Source organism: Ctenocephalides felis, unplaced genomic scaffold (assembly GCF_003426905.1).
Source record: "Ctenocephalides felis isolate EL2017-DRISC unplaced genomic scaffold, ASM342690v1 CF-g0.4_SCAFFOLD_03570, whole genome shotgun sequence".
Classification (NCBI taxonomy): Eukaryota; Metazoa; Arthropoda; class Insecta; order Siphonaptera; family Pulicidae; genus Ctenocephalides; species Ctenocephalides felis.
Window position 1 is genome coordinate 14,069,595 of NW_020539724.1, and position 24,573 is coordinate 14,094,167.

Sequence of the window (24,573 nt, forward strand, 5' to 3'; positions counted from 1 at the left end):
AATGAAATGCCAAAAAAAGTTTTTGAAATTAAAAAATATTGAATTGAATGAAAATGATTTGTATTTAGTTGTAGTAATACAAAATATATTTGTATTAACACTTTGCACTTTATTTATACTTTGATTTGTACATCACATTACACATTTTGATGATAGATTAACGTTTACATATTTGTTTTATTAGAATGCAAAATTTGTTGTCAATTATCTTTATACATATATGCATCAATATGTCTGTTATTTCTTAACTGTAATATTGTGTCGAAATGACAATCCGCCACAAGTCGTTTTACCGCGAATGTACTAACAGAGTTCTTTGCGGCGCAAAAAATCACCTAGTGCAAAAACGCTTTAATTATTATGAGAGAGACTCAGACAAAAACTTGCACTGTGGATAATTCGTAAATAAGAAATGTTATTCGCAACGCAACCGACCAAACGACTGAAAAAAACATAACTATAATAACTTTTACGTGGATTCATGTACCGATAAAAAATGGCCGTAATTACGATGAGCATTGGCGTGCCGCAGGAAATGAATTGGGGGCGAATTAAATGACTAAAGTAATATTTTGGTACATATTTAAGAGACGTATTTTTGACTAGATATAAGTGGCTTTTCGAGGTTTTATATTCATTAAATATTTATAATTAAACAGCACCATTTATAATAAATCATTAAACTTATATTGAAGTAAAACACATTTACATAAGATAAAACAATAGACTGTTGATTATATTATGAAGTCACATACACCATGTTAAATAATACATAGATGGCACATAGAATATTTATTACATATAGGAACATATATGCATAAACATAGCAGAGCCATAATTTTTAGCATCTACTTTCAACATAATTAACAGTCATGTATTATATTTCATACATTTATTTTTATTTTAGTTCCACAATATATTAAAACAACCTGTATATATAATTTGGAGACAATCATAGAAATAAAAAAACAATAAATAATGAACAATTTATTTATAAATTTTAAATAATCACAGAACTGTATATAAATAAATAGTTCATTATTTATTGTTCTTTTATTTCGACGATTGGCTGCAAATTAACACTCAAGAATAATAATGTATATATTGATTTTTACACGATTATGAATTTATATATAAACTCGGTTTGTTTGAAATTAGTAATACATTATAATAATGTATATATTGATTTACACACGATTTTAAATATGTTTTTGGGAGCACTGCGACAAAAAGTTAAATTTTGGCTCAAATACTTATTTTTCTATCTACTTTCAGATATTGTAGTTATGAAACTAGTAACTTTACTCGTTGAAGTAAAACTTATTTAGGCGCGACTAGGGTGTAAATCCGTACAAATGCAACGGAAATATCGTTACGTCCGGACTTTACGTCATTCGCTTTCGATGAAATCTATACGGGTCGATTGTGATTAGTTAACGGCATAAATAATTAAACATGTTAAAGTTACATCGTAGTACAAATCTTGATTTAATGAAAAATGCCTGAATCAGAAGAATATTTCACCCTGTTCCTTGAAAATAATAAAACAAATTAAACATTTGTGCCGTGTACTATACGTAAGTTCTTTGATGGAAAATTACTTCTATATTATTCGTAGTTTCTATAAATCTTTGAAGTTATTAAAATGGAAAATATTTTTTAGGCAGGACAGATATTACTGCTGTTCAAAGAATTAGATTATATCGCCAGCGAAAAAGTAAAAAAAATACAAGCAGTCAATGAATGTTTGTTAATTTTAATTACATGAAGTTCTTCAAACACAATTACACGATGAGTGAAGTTGCAAAAACAATATTTGTTTAGGCGTTGTTTAACATAATCCACAGTGTGAACGAATATTATAGAATTCATTAATCAGCAATTACTTTATTTCTCTAATGAAAGTTCATTTCCAAATGCTAATTACAATGACAAACCGATCATGTCATTTTTGAAGTATGACTTTAATTACAATATTGTCTTTAAATATCATACATATTTTTAATGCTATTATAAATATATAATATTATAATATATCATTATATAAATATGTATGTATAATGGGTGTGCATCACAAGTGTTACCATATTACTAATAAACATTATTCAAAATTGTTATATGATGTATTTATTTTTAATTAAATGCCATCTTGTGCAGTAGCAAATAAGTTTTACTTCAATCGCGTGTGAACCTTACGCGCACTTTTTTTTGAGATATTGGTACCTTTATTTTATTTATACTATACTACAAACTTTAACAGTTTAATTAATATTATATTTTCAAACTTTAGGTAAATAATCAAATTATATTTGATGTGCTGTTCCGTGATCGATATGGAGGAGGCGACTGAAGCGTCGTCCAGGACCACGACACCAGACATCGTTTCGCGTGAGGTCACGCCGTCAAATGCGGCGCACGGAACACTAGGACAACCAAACCCAGCTGCACCAGGAAAGATCACTAGCAGGAATGCAAATAGTACAAGTAAGTCGAATTTGATAAGCAGTTTAATGAAAAAACTCTATTATGAAAGGGTATTAAGAAAAAATAGTTATTTATAGCAAAAATATCTAGATACACACATTATATGAAGTTGAAGATGTGGTATTTATTCCAAAAATACCGGTATTTTTGGTATTCTTACATAAGCGCTATTTGATACATAATACCCCAAAGTTTAAATTTCTCGGAACAAATTTATCTTTAAATTCCATAATCGCATAAACAGCTATATCTTCAAGTGATTCTATAAGATAAACAAATGTCAAATATTATCTCAACTCGTCATTAAACTGAATATTTATTGCTTTCCGAAGGGCTTTATATCGTGTTATAATAATTAGAATTCTACTGATAGATAATGATGTTTTTTTCATCTATTGTTAAAATGCAACGGTTTTTTAAGTGATATTTGCGCCAAAATATTTTATATCATACAGATTACCTCTGCGTAATCTTTATTTCTTTCTAACTTTATACATAATTATTATGATAATTACTAAATATTTTTGCTTCTTATTACAATTATAAAATATTATTTTTCGAAAACGTTTCGAAGTTTGAAAATACTATAGAAGTAGAATACTATAGAAATAACAATACTCAACAATTACAGTAACTTATTATTTATCTCGACAAAGAATCCGATCTTAAATTAGTGTAGAAAAATTATTTTTTTAAAATATTGGAGATTATGCTAATTTAACACATCGGATACAGACAATACAGTTTATTATAATAATGTAATATGATCTTTTATGAGTTTTTGGTCATTCTTACTCCTAAGTTTGTTTTTGGTGAAAAGTACTCAATATACTCGATAGTGACAATGAATTAATTAAATTGCATATACTTTTGTTAAATTATTATTTAAAAAAATAAACTTATTATTTTATTTTATTGTTTAGTTGAATATAGTTGTATATACATTTTTTTATATTTGTACTAGTAACTTTCAATTTTGTTCACGTTTGTTTAAGATAATAAAAATACCGGTAATTTACTGGTATTCCGGTTTTAAAATGAAAAATTATCGAAATACCGGTATTAAAATTTTCTATCGATATTGCATTCCCTAGTAATAATTTAATTTAACAACTGATTGTCATAAGGCTTGACGCCCCACTGAATATATGAAATTATTTGTATGGTAATAAGTTGGTAGGTAAAATTGTTACCATCGAAAATTAAATATGTATATTATCCGAAAACTAATCTTTAGTTTTGTTTCTCAATTTTTTATATTGTAACCAATTTCTTCTTGCTACGACCAATATTACGATTGGGACTTTTTACAAACATTCGTAATTTGAATTTCTTATATATCTTCAATAAAAAGTGATTACTCGGTTCTTTCGAACGAGAAAAACTGTTGCCAGAGCGAACGCTATTAAAATGCACAAATCGAAAAATTAAAAAAACTTAAAGTTAAGAGGTACAGGAAATTATTAATGAAAATCCTGCACGCTCAAATATTCATATGCATTTTGAATTAGACACATAAATTTATTTAAGATTGAATATGTTATATGTATATGGTATGTCCCAATAATGTTTAAAGTGAAATGAATCAAAGATTTTGTTGGGATGTTATATTAATTGTAAAACAACTCAAAACACTTTTCTTATTAATTTTTTTAAAACAACAGAGAAAAATGCTAAATATTCCTTTTTCAAAATAATTAAAGTGATCACTGTAATATTCATCAGCCTTTCTCAAATTTGTCAAAAAATCGGTGCAATTTAAATGCAGCTTTTTTCTGGTTATAATTACTTTTTTAAATTAAAAGTACAGATAATTAATATAATTCATTTGGTGATTATTACTAAAATTTCCACAATATTAGAATAAATGGCCAAAACTGGAATATGAATAGTAACTAAATAAATAACCAGTAAAGTATTTTTAGAATTCATTAATTTTGTTAGAAATAAAATTAGATAGTAAGAAATTGATATCTAAATATCAAAAATAAGAAATGTTTATTTAGGGTACTAAAACATTCTTCGTTTCAATATTTATCATTTTTTCTTTCGGTTTTAGAATGAAATTCAGAAATAAGTCAGCTTTTCTTTAAAAGTACGTTATTATAACCTGCATTCTAGACTAATTAATTGATATATTCATATATTTTTGAATAACGTTTATGATTATTTAAGTAGTTTGTCTGTTAAGTTCGATTCCACAAAATGTTCCTCACATGCCATATAAAGTACCTTTTTCTTCTCCATCTAAAGACGGCGGTAAATTTTACTCCCGTGCGGTAAAAACTTTGAAATTTTTTACCGCAGCCGGAGAGCTGCGCAACGAGAATGATTTAAATACGGTGTATTGCAGACGGACGGTAAAAAACTTACGTATATACTTGTTTTTATATTGACGAGCTTTCCAGTTTCATCACACATGCGATTGTGTATGTGAGGCTGATTATATAAATACGAGATAGTAGGATAGAAAAAAATAGAGTTTTTTACATGACTTTTTTATTGATTAATGTTAATGTAATTTCGTAATCGAAGTCTGTGTTCAATCTCTTGATAGCAATGGTGGTAATAGTAATATGAATATCGAACTTCTTAATATTTGAAAATATGTACCAATCAATCTGTTGCTTAAAAGTACCAGATAATATAAATTCTTGTTTCATTCAATTTCTTGCCCTAACACTAGATATAACAACAATATTTGAAAGTAGGGGTAAAAAGATGTATAACCAGCTATAACCTTGATTCTCATGACACTGCTATCGGGCGTTAATCTTTGAAAATCCATAATAAATGTATTTTGTTCCGTTGATAGCATTAGTTAAAAGTGTAATTATTTTGTAAAATACCTTTAACATTAAAATATGACATTAAACCTGTTTTCCACCTGGCCGTTCCAAGTTACCCCGCCTATAGGGTAAAAAAGTCGAGATAACAAATTTTTGAAAGACATCAAAAAAGCACATTTCTACAATGATGAATTAGCTGCCAGTTTTACTGAACGTAGTCAGATAACTGTTTGTTTGAAATGTGTTATGTGATGGGATATAATTGGTTTTTTTTTCATATCATTTTCATAATATAGTTTATATATGCTCAAAGTTAAATTGGACCTTAATGCCTCGCTCTGCTCTACATATATACTTTTTATTAAATTTACTTTAATTCATCGAATGTTACTTGAAACTTTTCAAAAAGCAGGTTAAAGAAGAAATACTTAATTCATTTTCTATCTCTCCTCGCAGAAATTTGAAAATTTTGTATAAGCTCAGTAGTATTATTTACAATTATACACAAAATACAGAATCCAAAAAGAATCCGAAAAACTTGAAACGTAATCAATAAGTCGAAAGACCAAAAAGACTTGGATTGGATTATACCATGTTTTCTATAGAAAGTGTATAAAACTTCCAGTTTGTTTGTATTGACAAAATATAGACAAACTAATAGGGTTTATAATACCTCATTGTATATAGCATTCAAACAACACATACTTATACACTTAAAGTATTAATATTTTGATTCTCTAGAAATTGTTTAGAATATACCTTACTTAGCAAAACAACGTTTGCCGGGTCAGCTAGTATACATATTTAGATGCAGTCATATTTTTTTTAGTAGCGAGTTTAATTAACAATAATAATATATATGTTTTTGTACATGCCAGAGTGTTGGATGTTTTTATTCTTATATTACATACGGATATCTATATTTATATATTAGATATATATATATATATATATATATATATATACATATATACTCTCTAGAGTTAATTAGCAAAAAACATTTGGGTATACAAAAAAACGTATTTAAGTGTATATACAATTTACTGATATATACATATGCATTAATATTCAATTTTTCTTTCTAATTGAAACCATCATTAAGTCTAGATATTTTTTTAGAGAACTTTTTATTGAAAAATGTGAAAATAAAACAAATCTTGGAGAATGTACATAGTCCATAAAACAAAAACTTTTCGGAATATTATATATAAAAATTTTGTTCTAAATTTTAGTAAAACCGGATAACATTTGTCTTTCAACAAATGCATTAGAATTGTTGATAAATACAACCGCTTAGCTTAGAATTAATAACTATTTTTATTCATATTTTCAATAATTATTGTCTAATATCAAAATATTATAATTTTACATACACAATCTCTATTCAAAACGTCTTTTTATATTTTTTTTATCTCTTTCAACCGCAAACAAATTTAATTCAAAGGATTATTTGCTTGAACTCATAAAGAGATCCATTTATCAAAAGGATTTTAATCTTTTTTCTTTGATCTTCATTTTGGAATTATAAAAGTATTGCTTTTGTGCTTTATGAAGTAAAGAATAGCGGTAAGATTTTGATAAAAGTCAAAATATAAAACATTATTTATGAATATTTAATTCAAATGAAGGCAAGGGTGAAAACATCTGCCAAGAAGGAATGATTATTTTATTGTTGGAGGTTTTTTGCTTTGAAGATAATAAATTTTAAATAAAACATATAAAAAAACGTTATCGCGCAAATAAACGTTATCTTATTCGTAAAATATATATAAATTTGTTATGAGGATATTTGAAGTCTACGTTGTATTTCCATTACCCAAAGAATTATTTTTCAAAACACACCCCTTGTTTGCAGGGTCTAAATTTGTTGATGGCGATTGGCTACAGTGAAAAAGACCCTAGGTATTTTTTTTATTCAAATTTTATTTTTTGATCGAGTAGAATTGTACTTAAATTGCAATGTGCTGTATATAGTTCCTGCTCATTGTATTCATACATAGTACTGCCCTAAAGAACTACCCCTGTAGGTAACCCTAGGGAAGTAAAGGATTTATATATATATATATATATATATATATATATATATATGTATGTATATATATATATGGAAACAAAAATATATGAAATTTTGCTGGATTTTTAATTTTTAGTTATATTTACTGAACCAGTCTCAAATTTACTAATCATTACTTAAATATTTTTTACATTCGTAATATAGAATATATTTTTATTGTCATTTTTTTAGTCCCTTCATTCAATTCAATTTAATTATTCAATGATTAATTTAGTTATAAAATTATTACCCTAATTAAATGCCCTTTGTATCTTATCATTTTCAATATGAACAAATTTTATTTTATATGATAATTTCAGTTTGAAAAAGTGTGAAGCAAATTTTAAATTGTACATAAATATATTAAATTTTATATTTTCATTCTTTTTTAAAATTTACTGATTGGTTCTTTTTATTTTAAATTATTTTCACAATTATGAAAAATCAATTTGAGAGTAAAAAATACCTAAAAAAAACAATTGATGAAGTAGAACCCTGTTAAGACGATTAGGCCTAATAAGGTTTCTCGCATAATACGCCACTTTACAACATTTGAAACATATTTTACTTACCCCGCGTAATACGCTTTCCCACATAACAGTTTATTTGGGAAATCGTCTTAACGGATTTTACTGTATTTAATTTTATCCGTTATTAATAAATAGTCATCGATAATAAAAACGTGTGAAATGAACGGTTCAAAGTCTTTATTCTACATTATGCAAATTTAAACAATCAACTAGAAAAAAAAATAGAAAATCTATAATACCCGCGGCATGAGAAAATCTATCCAACATCTTCCTAATTATTTTTTCTGAACTCATCCTAAAAAAAATCGAAATATATCCTCAGTATTCAATACAAGTAGTGCATACAAGTTTATCTGGCTTGTTAATTATGCACATATGCTAAACAATGAAAAAAATCGAAAGTCTAAAGTAAAAAACTATGACCCTTGATATTTAAGCACCGCTGATCAAACGGTCATTAGACAAAAAAGGGTTGGAGATTAGGGGATGGTATCTCGAAAAAAACGACCCCGCGCCTTGAAAAAATACACCTTACAGCCGTATACCTGTTATAGGGTGCATCGTTTTTATTTTGAGTCATCTGTAAAAAAAACTTCCGAGTCATGTGAGGTTATTGGAAAATATAAATATAAATATTTGTTTTGAAATAACTATTTTGCATATTTGATATTAAAATAAAGTAATACTAACTAAATGTTAATAATGAATTCTTGGGAAATAATATTTTGAATTTCAGTAAATAATAGTGGATTTATTGTTGCAAATATACATTTATCAGCATGAGGTCAGTTTAAAAGCAAATCTTATATGAAAAACTATACCATTGAGAATGATATATAATTTGTTTAAATATTTGTTTATTATTTTTAATTTTATTTTATTAATATTTGGTCAATCAATATCTTTATGGAAAATCATTTTCTGCAAATAAGTTATTTAAATGTTCTGAAACTTTATCAACTTCTATCTTTAATGTTATTAGTATTCAAAGCAATCGAATTTCTGCTAATAATGTTCTTAACCCTATTTTCCAATGTCTTCTAACAATTTTCTCACGAAATTTCTATGTACATACTTATTTTTTTTACATCAATATCAAAAAAATAGATTCATTTTAATGATGGGTACCTCATATGCAGATGAGCTCTGTACTATCTCACCCTTATGATTTCTTTTCTAAAACAAAAAATCAATGTGTAAAAAAATCTTAGCACCTTAACGGGGTGAAATACACACGAAAAAAATTATGGATGTACTTTTAGATTAGTGAAAAAAACTGACCCCTGTGTAGTTATGAAATCATATTCATGTTTTAGAAGATGTATCAAAATCGTGAGAAAAATAAATAAAAGATATAATAAGTATTTAATAACAACAATATTATTTAAATACTTAGTAATTATTTATTTATCAACTTGAAACTATATGCAATTTAATTGCATTTTATTGATAAATAATTGTTTTATAGCATGGTATTTTATTATGAACAAAATCTATATTTATATTTAAAAAAACAAATATTAATTGTTAATATTTTAAATATCGTTTTTATGTTTTTATAACAATCTGCTAATTTCTACGTATTTTGATGAAGTGAGTATTTTGTATATAAATGGTTTTCATTACAAAAAGGTATATTGATAAAATTAAAAAAATCGCAGTTATTAAACTGCTGCTGTAGTTTTTTTTACACGCACACTCACGTCCATTTTTTCTGAGGTATGCCAAAATGTTCAAAAACCTTCAAAACGTCGAGAAATTCAAAAATTTTCAATTTCGATTTTTGGACGATTTCACTACGGGAAGTTAAAAATGATGGTATCATTTTTTTGTGATATGCGTTTTTTTAAATATATTATTAGTATATATCTATTATTTTGCTCAAAATTTTATATTTGAAATCACATATTTCATTAAATGATTTTGAAAAAAGTTCAAACGACAGAAGGTGAAGTGCATGCATCTCAAAAATAGTAACATTTTTTTTTGTTATTTATTATAAATAATTTCTAATCATTACAATTTTCCAAAACATAATTTTTTCAACCCCTATCCAGCCTTATATCTATTTTTTACTAGTCATTTGTCGTGGGATACTCAAACGGCATAAGATACCAAAAAAAAGTTTCTTTGTTAGTGAAAGGGTTGACTGTAAGTAAAAAGTGTAAGTTAAACTCATCTGTTGATTTGAATATATAACCACCTTTCGTTAACATACATTTTTTTCTATGTTTTTTTTTGTTTAAGTATATTTTTAAGCAATCGCAATTACTTTTTCGGTCGGGAAGAAACTACCCTCAAAAATATTAATATTCAAGAAACGTTGTACTAGGGGTCAAGGGATGGATAGATAGATAGATGATAGTTGTTTTTTTTTTTAAATCATTATAACAAAAAATATACGTTAGGTAGAGGTTTATGGAATCATATACATGTGTATATGTTCTATATATAAAACAATTCTCTGAAAGTTTTAGCTCTTAATATTAACTTTTAGATAGTGCGCAATTCAGTCAAACTTCGTATGGATATAGCATGGAAAAAAATGTGAAAATTAAAAAAAAAATTCTTAGGTATAACTTAGCGACAAATGAAATAAATGTGAAAATTCGTGTAATTTTTTATTGAAAATTCGATGCTCTGCAAAATTTTTGAAATTTTTTTTATGTTATTTCCATACAAAGCTTTGCGCTCTATCTTAAAGACAATATTAAGAGCTAAAACTTTCAGAGAATTGTTTTTTATCAATTTGGAACCTTTTGATTTCTTGGGAGCAAGGAAATTCGAAAATATCCATATTAAGGACCATCTTATTATATATTATATGTATATATATGTGTGTGTGTAATTTTTTGGGTAGCTAGTATTACTTCTGATTTTATCTTTCTGAACTTTTTTCTAAAAAAAAAATGTACACATATTTTCTTCATTTAGGTCTATTTCTTAGATTATTTCTATGTTTTAAATAATTAACGAAATTTAATGTATGGCTTTGCATAGTGCATAAAATTGTTAGCAATTTTTACCAATTTTTTTCTAAAATGTTTAACCATTTATATTTTTTATATTTCTCAGTAAATACTAGTTTTTTCTCCTTATGAGAAAATATTTTTTCATTTCGGTAAATGGCCCTGGAAGGGTTGCAAGTAAGCAAACTCATCTGCATACAAAAGATATGAATACAACGACTAACAAGATTTTGTTTCCGAAATTACTTTTGAAAAAAAAAACAGGTACGTTCTGGACCACTATCATTTTTTTCATGAGTTTTATAAAAAAGCTCATGTGAAAGTCGATGCAATCGTGGCGATACAAAAGAGTTTGTCTTCTGAAAAAAGTGAGAAAGTTAAAACGGAAAAAGATTTATTTTGTTGTTCGAATTGATACAAGGAGTTATACAACAGACGATTTATAATATAGTAAAAATATTAAATGGAAAATGTAATCTTAGCTCAGGTTGATAATATTAAAATTATCAGTAATATTAAAAAAGCTGTCAGAGGTTTTTGCTCTTTTTTATGCAATACTTCGAACTTATAAAGCCCTAGCACATACAGCCTTAAATTTTCACTCTCCTACCACAAACTCATATTTAATGATACTCACTTTGGTAATCGAATAATTTTCATCCCACGTTCAGTCAATGAATGTTAACATAATTCCTTAAACTTATATAAGGCTTAAGTTATTATTTCAAGAATAATATATTTTTATTAAGAATTGTCAATTCCTAGCACTTTTAATTTCATTCTGGGATCAAATTTCTTTCTTTTAATATTTTTATTGCGCAATTGAAAAATACATATAATTCTGAATGTTTTTCTCCCAGGTGATGGTAATACTTGATCAAAACCTTGAATATTAAATTAATGTAAATGTAATCAGTTTTATCTTACAATTAGCAATGATTATTAATTTGACCCAAGAATATTCATATGTGGCATGCGTTTCAGTGGGTAAACCCTCCATTTAATTTGAGTTAGCTGACACAATCTTTCACGATTATAATCAGTTAGATATTTTTTACACTGAAAATTTTCTAAAAATATTTTATATGGCTAAACAACGTTTTCTGGACAATCATTTTCTGGATAAGTAAAAATAAATACATTATATAACAATTTTGAATAATGTTTATTAGTAATATGGCAACACTCGTGATGCACACATTTAATAGTGTCAACCATGATACACATTTATATAATGATAAATTATAAATTATATATTTATAATAGAATTAAAAATCTATTCACATACGCGACGACTAATCACAATCGACCCGTATAGAAACGATCGAGAGCGAATGACGAATCATTGGCACTCGACTCTTATTTTATCTGCCGGTAACGCACTTCCGTTGCATTTGTACGGATTTACACCCTAGTCGCGCCTAAAAAAGTTTTACTTCAAAAATTTAAATTCAAATTTCTACCACTAATTCAAGCCAGTAAAGAGTCTCCCAATGTTCTCCTCCCCTGTGAGTACCCTCAACCCTTTCATTTGAATATCGGTCGGTCGCCTAACGTAAGTAATAGTCCTGGCGGGGCGGCGAGCCAACAGAACACATGTCCGATATAAAAAGCTGAAATAAAATTCATGAAAAAAATATAATTGTAATCCAAGACTCAATAAATACAGAAGACCGGAAGGGTTAAGCCTGGGGCAGTTTTTTTGGACGGACATATGCAAAGACAAACGGTCACAGAATTAATAACGCATACTACATCCTCATTCAAGGAATAAAATTTAACTGTTGGGGGTAATAAAAAATTTAGTTAACTGGACGGTAATTATAAATATGTAATAATTCAATTGAGAGTTACTTTTAGGGCAGATTACTTATGGGGGGCACAAGATTTTACATAAAAATTTAATTTATATATTGTGTATGAAATATGACAGTTTTGTATGGAAATAGCAAAAATTTTGCTGAGCGTCGAATGTTCAATAAAAAATAACACGAATTTTCACTTTTAATTCATTTGTCGCTAAGTTATACCTAAAAATTTTTTTTTAATTTTCAAAATTTTTTTCATGGTATTCCATACGAAGATTGATTGAATTGCGCACTATCTAAAAGTTAATATTAAGAGCTGAAACTTTCAGAGAATTGTTTTTTATCAATTTGGAACCAATTGAGGCCTTGGGAGCAAGGAAATTTGAAAATGTCCATATTAAGGACCACCCTAATATATATATATATAATTCCATATTATATACGCTCATCAACGGGTTGCATTTTCATTTACATATACCGCGCAACCCTTTCACTTTCTGACCATGAAGATGGTTAACAAAAAAATGCCGAATGTCAGCTGTCCCACAACCCTTTATTTTTATGTGTCTGTATGCATTTACATATACATATGCTTGAATACGAATGAAAACTATATCATTTTTTTGTAATTTGTTAATAGATAAAGTTATGAAATTACACATATGAAATTACAAAAATTGCGAAGGAAAATTCTATAATATTATATTATTTTTAACTTCCCGTAGGGTAGTTATAGAAATGGGCCGAAAATCGAAAATGAAATTTTTTGCATTTCTCGACGTTTTGCAGGTTTCTGAACATTTTGGCATACCTCAGAAAAAATGTATATGTGTGTGTGTGTGTTTTGTGCGTCCGCATTTTTTTGTTCACGTTTTCGGGCGCACGGATCAACCGATTTGAATGGTTCAAAAAACATTCCATCCCTATTGATAGGGAGAGGTGCAGATTAGTTTTTGGCAAAGGCAGGTCCAGCCGTTACGAAGAAAAAGAGCAAAGAGTGCAGAAAATAGAACGGAGCATCCGATTTGAATGATCTGGAAAACATTCTATTAGTAATGATTGGGAGAAGTGGTTATTTGTTTTTGACAAAGGCAGGCTCAGCCATTTCGAAGATACAGACCTAAATGTACAAAAAATGGCACTTTTTGAGAGAAATAAGCATCCGAATTGAATGATTTAAAAACTTTATGTTTGTGTTGATGAAACAGTTGCTTTTGGAAAAAAAAAATCATTTCATTTTTTTTATATCGAAAATAATTCAGATTTCAATTTTAATTCTCACTAAAGTATTAAAACTCACATACTTTAAATAAATATTTTTGACTTTGTGATTTCAGTTGATATAATTCTTATAAATATTTAACAATGTTACAGTATTTATAATAATTTATTTCAAAACATTTAATATGCCTCGAATATTTCGTTACGGGACGGGAAGTAGAAAAAATCAAATTAAAGTATCATAGCTAACGTTTGGTTAAAGGTTGGTACAATTGGTAGATACTTACACTTTTTTACTTTCTAAACACCACTATTTTCCTTATCCCAAATAAATCCTTTATCCTCATAGTTCACACGCACAAATTGTCCGAACAAAAAATTTCGAAGACAATTAGAAAAACTCGTACACGAAAAATTTGCATATTGTCATTTTCCTATCATCTGCCTGCTTGTGCTAGTCCATGGGAATAATTGTTTTTATGACAAAGTTTTGCTCCAATATTTTAGCTTTTGTTCGGGATTATCATGAAGGTAAGACAAAAAAAATTATCCGTGAATATCATTAACAAAACCCAAAGTTGATGAAAAAAATCACCCTTTTGTGATCGCTAGACCAGTTTTGAGACTTATTTTGCATAAGCGATTTTTTTAATGGACGTAAAATTGTGACGGGGCACCTAATACGTGCTTCGAGGAAATTATAGAGAATTTAAGGGATATACATATAAGATGATATACTTAGGAGTTTACGACCAGGCCTGCAAATATGAAGTTTTATTATTATTTATTTTACGTGGCTTTTGATCTTGCGATATTTATCTTATTTTAATGTTTACCTTGTTTTTAAATATATTATTAACTTCCCGTAGGGTAAGTTATTGTAATCGTCCAAAAATCGAAATTGAAAATTTTTACATTTCTTCACGTTCTGAAGGTTTCTGAACATTTTGGCATACCTCAGAAAAAATGGATGTGTGTGTGCATGTATGGATACAATTTTTCATCCACGTTTTCGGGCGCACGGATCAACCGATTTGAAAAGTTAAAAAAACATTAGATTCCTATTGGTAGGGAGATGTGCTGATTCGTTTTTGGCAAAGACAGGTTCACCTGTTTGAAGATACGGAGCAAAGAGTGCAGAAAATAGAAATCGAGATTTTTAGAGATCGGAGCATCCGATTTGAATGATCTAAAAAGCATTCAATTCGTAATAACAGGGAGAAGGGATGATTAGTTTTTGGCAAAGGCAGGTACAGCGGTTTCGGAGATACAGAGCAAAATGTGCAAAAAATGACAGTTTTTGAGAGAACTAAGCGTCCGATTTGTATGATTCAAAGAACTTTCTGCTTGTTTTATCAAAATAATTTCTCTTGGAAAAAAAAATTAATATTAAGCTCAACTAATTTTTCCCCTAAATAAAGGCTAGGATTATAGCCGAAACGTATGGATTTAAAATAAATTTTTGAAAGAAATTCTTGTTTTTTATTGATGTTATACCCGATTACTAGACTTTGTTAATACATATGTCAACATTAAATTCAGAATCATACAAGATATATATATATATATATATATATATATATGTATTCAATGAATCCCTTGTCTAATTTATTTATCAAAAACCAGTGTAAAGTTCGTTACTCACCCTTATTTCGGGTCACAAAAAAAATGAAACCCCAACCGAATTTTTGTCCAACCCGGGAAGGGATCATGGGTGTGTCTTAACATAGAACTACCCTTAAAATTTTCTAGTGTAGTTAAATAAAAACTGATACTCACATACATAGTAATATAATATATACACATTTATATATATATATATATATATATATATATATATATCTGTGTGTGTTTATATTTAAAAAAGTGTTTTTTGAAATGTTTACTTTAAAAAAATTGTATATATATATATAAAATTTCATAAGAGTAAACGTAAGATTGAAATTTGATAAGAGTAAGATTTAGTAACAGTAAAATTTAATAAGAGTAAAATTTGATAAAAGTAAAAGTAATATTTTATATGATAGATAATATTTTAATTTGATATAATTAGATAATAATTTAAGATAAGATAAGATGCCTTCATACATACTTTTTCCAAATTCGGTCTCAAACGCTTCAAAACTACAAAAATGTGTAAATGTAACGTCGAGTAAACATAAAATTAGAGAAAACTTAAAATCGGATTTCCTGCGAAAACAAACTTCTTCTTCGTTAAGTTAATTAAAAATGAACCTCAGTGTCTTGAGCAAAAGCGTACAAAAGTTTTTTTATATATCAGATTCCAATCGTACAAATGTAGAAGCTCGTGATGATAAAATAAAAATTAAATGAATTATAAAAAAATGTGCAACGTGCGTTCTTCAGCTCGATTGTCTGGGAGAGTTCGTTATACAATGGGTTAACCGTTTTATAAAAACGCTCAGGTGTTTTGCTTTTTTGTAAAACAAAATACATGAAATATATGCAATGCAAATTTATTTTTATATAAAATAATATTACCACATGAATGTATATATATATATATATATATATATATATATATATATATATGGGTGGTCCTTAATATGGACATTTTTGAATTTCCGTGCTCCCAAGTGCTCAAATGGTTCCAAATTGATAAAAAACAATTCTCTGAAAGTTTTAGCTCTTAATATTGTCTTTTAGATAGAGCGCAATTCAATCAAAGTTTTGTATAGAAATAGCATGAACAATTTTTCAAAAATTTTGCAGAGCGTCGAATTTTTAATAAAAAATGACACGAATTTTCACTTTTAATTTATTTGTCGCTGAGTTATACCTAAAAAACTTTTTTTTTAATTTTCAAAACTTTTTCCATGCTATTTCTATACGAAGTTTGATTGAATTGCGCACTATCTAAAAGTTAATATTAAGAGCTAAACCTTTCAGAGATTTGTTTTTTATCAATTTGGAACCACTTGAACCTTTGGAGCAAGGAAATTCGAAAATGTCTATATTGAGGACCACCCTAATATATATATATATATATATATATATATATATATATATATATATTTCTGAATATTTTCGTATAGACCACGGTTGTTTTCCGAACTTGCAAAAACTTTAAGCTCGCCATCCTCGCCGACTCCAGGTCTGGCGCCGAGCGTCTGCGTCTATATGCGTTTTATATCCTGTCTCCTTTACGATTTTCGGCTTTTTCTTCCGAAGAATAAGAACGAGAACGAAAATACAGAAAACGAACTAAACAAAAAGCTTTGCAAGAAAATAAAGTCCATCTCGTAGAGATGTTCATAACCCATGACCGACAATACATCGAATTGCTAATGGATAAATAAGAATATATCGAAGTTATCAGATACGATGTTTAAAATTTTGAATTTTTACATTTAATCCTGTTATTGTAGGTAAATAAATTCCCTATCATAAGCTACATGAAAATGGTGGTAGATGAATAAAAACATGCCAAAGTAATGGGATAAGATGAAAACAAAATAATAATCTAAGATGAGAATAGAGAAAATTATTTGATGTAATTGTAATAAGTGCAATAATACAACTTGGAATTGAAGGATTTATAATTACTTAGTATAGTAATATAATTATTAAGAAATACTGTAATTAGGGTTAAATAATATTTAGAAATATCTCAAGGAAGAGCTGGTCAAAGAATACTCAAAAACTTTAAAGTATGTATAATACACACAACAATGATACATAAATTATACCAACATAGTTCATGAAAAACAAATTTAACAGAAAAAAGGAGTGCGCGTAAGGTTCACAGGCGATTGAAGTAAAACTTATTTGCTACTGTACAAGATGGCATTTAAGTAAAAATAATTACATCATATAACAATTTTGAATAATGTTTATTAGTAATGTAACTAATGTAAATAGTAACACTCCTGATGCACACATTTATTAGTGTCAATCATTACACACATTTATATAACGATAAATTATAAATTATATATTTATAATAGCATTGAAAATATGTATAATATTTAAAATCAAATGAAGTAATTGCTGATTAATAACTACTATAATATTCGTTCACACAGTGGATTATGTTAATCGACGCCTAAACAAATATTGTTTTTGCAACTTCACTCATCATGTAATTGTGTTACTGCTTGTTTTTTTTTACTTTTTCGCTGGTGATATAATCTCATTCTTTGAACAGCTGCAATATCTGTCTTGCCTAAAAATATTTTCCATCTTAATAATTTCAAAGATTTATAGAAACTACGAATAATATAGAAATTATTTCAATAGACTTATGTTTCATACACGGCGCAAACGCTGCATTTGTTTTATTATTTTCATTATAATTATTTACGGGCGACAGAGTAAAAAATTCTTCTGATTCAGACATTTTTCAATAAATCAAGATTTGTACTACGATGGAACTTTAAAATGTTTATTTATCTATGCCGATTTCCTTCTTGATATCGGTACGCATACAATGTTGACGCCGGTACGCATACAACGACAGATCTTCATTTACATACGCGACGACTAATCTCAATCGACCCGAATAGAAATGATATCATCGAAAGCGAATGACGAATCATTGTCACTCGACTCTGCCGTAACGTACTTCCGTTGCATTTGTACGGATTTACACCCTAGTCGCGCCTAAAGAAGTTTTACTTCAAAAACTAAATACATTTATTTTCAGATATAAAGTAAACATTTTTGTAAACGATATTGTAACAAGAAGTAAAAAAGTTAAAATGCGGATAAAATGCGGTTTCCAATGTTTACAATAAATTATATGTAATTATGTCGAGGTTTTATTTACTGCCCAGCACTGCGATGACCGATTTTTTATCCTTTATATTTAGTTCTTATCCCATTCATCTGACTCTCAAACAATATCATCCCCCTGATCGTCAACCCTTGGCGCCATCTCTTTCCCTGACCTGCTCAACATCGATCGGCTTGAGTGGCGACGGTTATATGAAAACCGTTTCAAAAATTATTTTTTGGATAAACAAAACTTAAATTATCTATTTATGATTAATATACAGGAAAAAATTGCTAATCGTGGTGGTTGGGGAATGTGAAAACAAGTTTTACTTTATAAAATACTTTGCAAATTTTATATGTTTAAAATATTCGATTCTACCATTTTCGCTGAAATGTTTGAATTTTATATTATAATTTTATTAAATTTAGTTAAATATTTAATATAAATGTTTATTTATTTTTTTGCAGCTATTTTAACTTCAATACCAAACAACGAAGCAGAGTTGCAATTATACCGAGTCATGCAAAGGGCTAGCTTACTAGCCTACTATGACACGCTTCTGGAAATGGGTATGTAATATTCTATGTTTTTTTGATTATATATTTCAATTAAATATTAATTATTTATCTTTTTCCCAGGTGGAGATGATTTACAACAGCTGTGTGATGCAGGAGAAGAAGAATTTTTAGAAATTATGGCTTTAGTTGGTATGGCCAGTAAGCCTCTGCATGTTAGAAGATTACAAAAGGCACTTCATGAGTGGGTTCAAAATCCCGAACTTTTTCGAAGACCTCTTACTGCTAATGAGTTGCTCGCACCTACCAGCAGCAATCGATCACATATCGTCACAGGTAGTAATAAAAATATTCAAAATATGCTCAATTAATACATTTTATTATAATACATTTCGTTATTTTAGGTAATATTACACCAGTGACAACGCCGCCGATCGCGCAGCATGCTTTGACGCCAGAAAATTTAAGGGGAGCAGCCGATAGCCCGGACAGTGCTGGTACCAGATACCAGGCTCTATCTCCAGGTTTGTGGCACAAAATATAATTGATCCCTCACTTCATGGCAAAATGATATTAAAAATTATTCAGCAGGTATTGCTGCCCATGATATCGTATCTTCGGCATCATCTTCATCACCAGCAACCATAAGTAGCTGCCAATTAGCATCAGGAGCATTGTTGACCTCACTGGTAATGACTCGTCTGGCTTCAGCAGCAGAGAGCTTAGCTAGGCATTTACCACCCTTAGAACCGAGACCGCCAAACAACAAGAAGCGTGTTTGTAGGGAACTCGAACGCATCATGGATATGCCAGACGGTGATATTAGTAGATATATATATATATATATATATATATATATATATACAGGGCCGGTTCTGGGGTCCTTAGCGCCCGCATGCAACTTTTTTTCTAGCGCCCCCCCCATTAATTTTTCCTGCTTTACCAGTTTATCATTTAAATTATATAAATATTTACATATTTTTTAAAAATTAATTTTTAATTATTCTGGATTTAGTGCGGAAAATTAGATATAATCTAAAAGCGTACAAAATACATTGATTTTAAATTTATTTAGAAGATCGAGGCGATTCGCGGGTTGATTTCAATCAAATATTTTTAAATTTTCAATTATTTTCAACGTATGTGCAATATTAATACTTGGGTTTTAAAACATGTTTCTTATTTATTATGCGATTTATTCTATTGAGCAAATCATGATAAGAGAGCTAAAAAAACTAGAACTCATAATACTCGTATTTCATGTTGGATTATTTAAATTTTATTTTAATTTAATTTTTTATCATTTACAATATCTAAAATTGCGTTGTAAACTTCTCCTTATTGATATAGTAGGAGCCGAATTGTATTTATCCTTGCTTTCTCGACATATTCAGAGTATCAGTTTGTTGTTTTAAAGGTAAATTTTTAACGCATTTTAAAAGTATTGTCCAAAAATCAGTAGAAAATGCAAAGATTTTTCACATGTCTTGAACTATATTGAAAAAAATAACTAATTATATTTGATATATATTATTTCTGCATAGTTAAATTATTAAATTTGGAGTATAGACACCACTCAATATAAAAAAAAGGCTCAAGATTTTCGTTTCACAGTAAATTTTGCTTCCATTTTTCATATTTGTTTCATTTCCATAACCCTAACCACGCATGTCTTCAACATTCAATTCAGTTCATCAGAAGCAAAACATTTGCAACACAAACAAAAGTTACAATTCAATTTCTCGGAATAAACATGTAATTTTCTAAGCACTGGCTCTCCATTTTTCATTTTCCCGATTATAATTTGTTCATATTTTTAATAAGTTTCAACTAAATCAGCTAGCAATTTTTTATCAATAATGTCCAATAATTCATTTAATCTTTCGCAGGTTTGCGCTTATGGGATTGAACACTAGATAATTTCTTTTTTGATTCCACGTTAACTTCGAACAAAGCAAAAATAGAATATGTAGATTAATCAATAAACAGAGCTGTTTTTTACTATTTTGCAGAGTTATTAATTGATTAATTGTTTCTACAGATCACATTGCAAATTAAATATGCTCTTTAATTGTGTCTCCGTGTGTCCCTTCTTAAGTTAGATTGTTTATTATAATTTATAAAGTATTCTAGATATTATATAAATAATAAAAATATAAATAATGAATTATAAATTTAATTTTCAAAACTCGTTTTGGCGCCCCCTAAGGCATGCGCCCGCATTTTTTGCATGCATTACATGCAAGGCAGGACCGACCCTGTATATATATATATATATATATATATATATATATATATATATAGATTTACTTTAGTTGTGTAATAATAAATTTTAATGTTTAGATGACCCGCTAAAAATGCAGCTTGTCCGCCAATACGCGGCGATCTACGGTCGTTTTGATTGCAAACGCCGACCAGAGAGACCTCTGACTCTGCACGAAGCTTGCGTCAATGAGGCTGCTGCACAATTATGCAGGAGGGCACCAGCTTTATTGACGAGGAGAGATGAACTGTTTCCTTTAGCCAGAAAATTGGTGAGGGATGCAAATGTCGGAGTTGGTTTTGGTGGTATGAACGCAGGAGGCCAAACGCAGGGGCAAGGAGTTGGCGCGTTAGCCGGAATGAAGTAAGACGATAAAAGACTTATATCTAGCAATTTATCCAATTCAAAATTTATAATAATATTTATTATTTTCAGGCGTTCAGAATCTCCTTTAGATCAACAGCAAAACAACCACGATGCGAGCATGCGTTCGCCTTCGGCTAAACGACCTCGATCAAATAGCGATTTGATGTCGCCTGGGTCGCCTGCCATGTCACCAGGCCGGCACCAACCGCCCGTAACCTCCTGCAGGCAGGTCAGCCCCGCCCGCCGCGAGAAATCGAACTGCGAGAATGACACTAACAAACGATAGTCTAATGGATTTGTAAAAGTCCTAATTAATATGCATGATTTTCTATTATTTTAATCATTTAACATTTTTTTCTAATTTTGCAGCATTTTAGATAATAACATATTTAATATATTTAATCTTTTTAATAGCTTGGGAGGACTATAAAGCACGCAAGTAGCTGAACACATGCTTTCTTCATGCTTATTGCTAAGTAGAGATCATTATAAATTTATTTTCATATTAAAATGTATTTAACTTGATGTTCCGCGTATTTCAAAATAAAAGCTGTAATTATGAATGTAAATATCGTTTCATAAAAGGCCGCATTTATTTTGAAGGATTGTTAAATAAAATTTGTAGATATTTTCAATTTTTCTGAATATGCCAATAATTTATATGCTACATATTAATATTCTAATCATAGCATATAAATTATTAGCATGAACCACACATTATTATTTATATTATATCGAAGAAATAGATGCAAAAAACTGCTTATATATATCAAACTCAAGTATTTATATATAATTATATTTTCAAATGTATATATATTTGAGTTGGATTTATGCAATGGCTGTAAAATTTCCATATTATCAACTTTAAATAACTCATGGTGAACTAAACATAGACATTTATAAGCTAAATTCTAGGCTTTCATGCACTAGTCTATTAAAATATGCATAGAATCAAAATATGCATGATATACATTAACCTAGTGAAATTCCACCTTAATAAATATTTATTAGAATGTGCATGTTTATGTAAATAATTTAAGGTGCTGATAAAAACTTAACTATTTTAGACTGTAAATGATAAGTCATTTATATACTAATTTGCTCATATTTTGTACATACTTATATTTCAATTGTATTTGTATAAAACTTGATTCATACATTTCTCATAACACATTCAATCGAAACAAGAAATAAAATTGATTCTAGGGAATTGTATTCTATTTCAGCAGGTTGCAGTATTATAGCAGAAGTTGATTTATCTTGTAAAACTGCAATATATTTTATTCAACATATTTATACTCACATAGGACAAATATTATTAAATTGTTTTAACATTTTATTTAATTCAGAATACTAATGACGATCATGAGCTTCCAATGGCTACTGATTTAACACAGTTGATACTTCCACAGCGAGCATGCTCTGACAACAGTGAAAACAAGATCATGTAAGTATTAGATTTAAAATGCTTGTTTTAAATTTATATTTTATTAGTTATTTATTTTAAACTGTAAATGAATTTTAAAGGTACTGCAGCACGAGGGCGACTGATTCTGAAGATACAGATTCTAGATATTCTTACAGCAATTCGAGCTCACCTCATCAAGTGAGATAATTTCATTTTTATATGACATAATATATAATAAACCTGATAAAAAGAATACAGAACGTATTTTTTTTTTTACAGAATGATAATGACATGATTCAAAAATTCCAAACTTCCAATAAAAAAGGCAAAGAGGTAATTCCAAAAAATGATTTACTTATATCAAACTTTTGAGACTAAGAAACAATTGGTCTTTTTAGGATACTTCATTTGAAAACAATAAGAAATTTCCTTTGGAATGCAGCGATGAAGCAAAATTAAAAGTGATTGCTTCAAAAGGAGATAGTATTATAGCCGTGGCTAATCCTGCATTGCTTCTATCTGGTGCACTCTTACCACAAAATGATACTGAACATCGGCAGCAGATTGCATCCATAACAAATTGAATATGGATTGACGCATACCGAAAATTGTTTGAACTTGTAATTACATCATGTGAGGTAACCACTAGACCTACATGCATTCAATAAGGATTTAAAATGAGAAGCATTGTTAGGATGTAATAAAAATTAAAATTAAAGGATATACTTATCCTTTTAACATAAGTTTTTATAATAGGTGCTATATGTTCGACAATATAGATATAATTAAAACAAAATTAGATTATTTCAATGAATAAGTGAAATGATTATTCTAGGAATTTGTAAATAATATTAAAACAACAAACAAACCTTCTTAGATTTAATAAAACATTTGTAAATACTAATTAGATATTTTGCAATATAGTAATTAAATATTATTTTAATTTAATAAAGCATTTGTAAATATAAAATCGAATCAGTTAGATAGACTTTAAATTGTACATATTTATGGAGTGTAAATATCTTGCAATATAGTAATTAATTATTATTTTAACTTAATAAAATATTTGTAAATAATATATGAAATAATATATTCCTCAGTAACATATATAGATAAATATAGACATATAAAGTGCCTATTTGTATAATATATTAAATGAAATGAACTGGAATCGATTTGAGTAAACTGAATAGTTTTTTATTGAAAATTTTAGCACGAAATTGAATTAATAAATGAAAGTAACAATACTTATGTTTAATTTATTATGTATATAACATCCATAAATTCAAAAATCCATGAAGTAACCAGCATGCATGCCTTTACAGAAGGAACAGGGACAAATAGAAATATTTATAGTTTATTATTTAAAGTTATTGTAAACAAAGTAATAACGATTACATTATTGTAAGAGTCTGTATTCGGCAGAGCA

General features: G+C 28.3%; 1 protein-coding gene across 1 annotated transcript; it reads left to right on the forward strand.

Moving 5' to 3' along the window:
* The first annotated feature begins 2,296 nt into the window (after positions 1 to 2,296).
* Positions 2,297 to 23,728, forward strand: LOC113383419 (NGFI-A-binding protein homolog). The gene is given in 10 exon segments (XM_026621687.1): positions 2,297 to 2,484; positions 19,060 to 19,161; positions 19,231 to 19,443; positions 19,512 to 19,631; positions 19,699 to 19,923; positions 21,451 to 21,733; positions 21,806 to 21,996; positions 23,248 to 23,342; positions 23,424 to 23,477; positions 23,543 to 23,728. Coding segments are annotated over 10 exon segments (1,641 nt in total). The 5' UTR covers positions 2,297 to 2,312.
* The last annotated feature ends 845 nt before the right edge of the window (positions 23,729 to 24,573 follow it).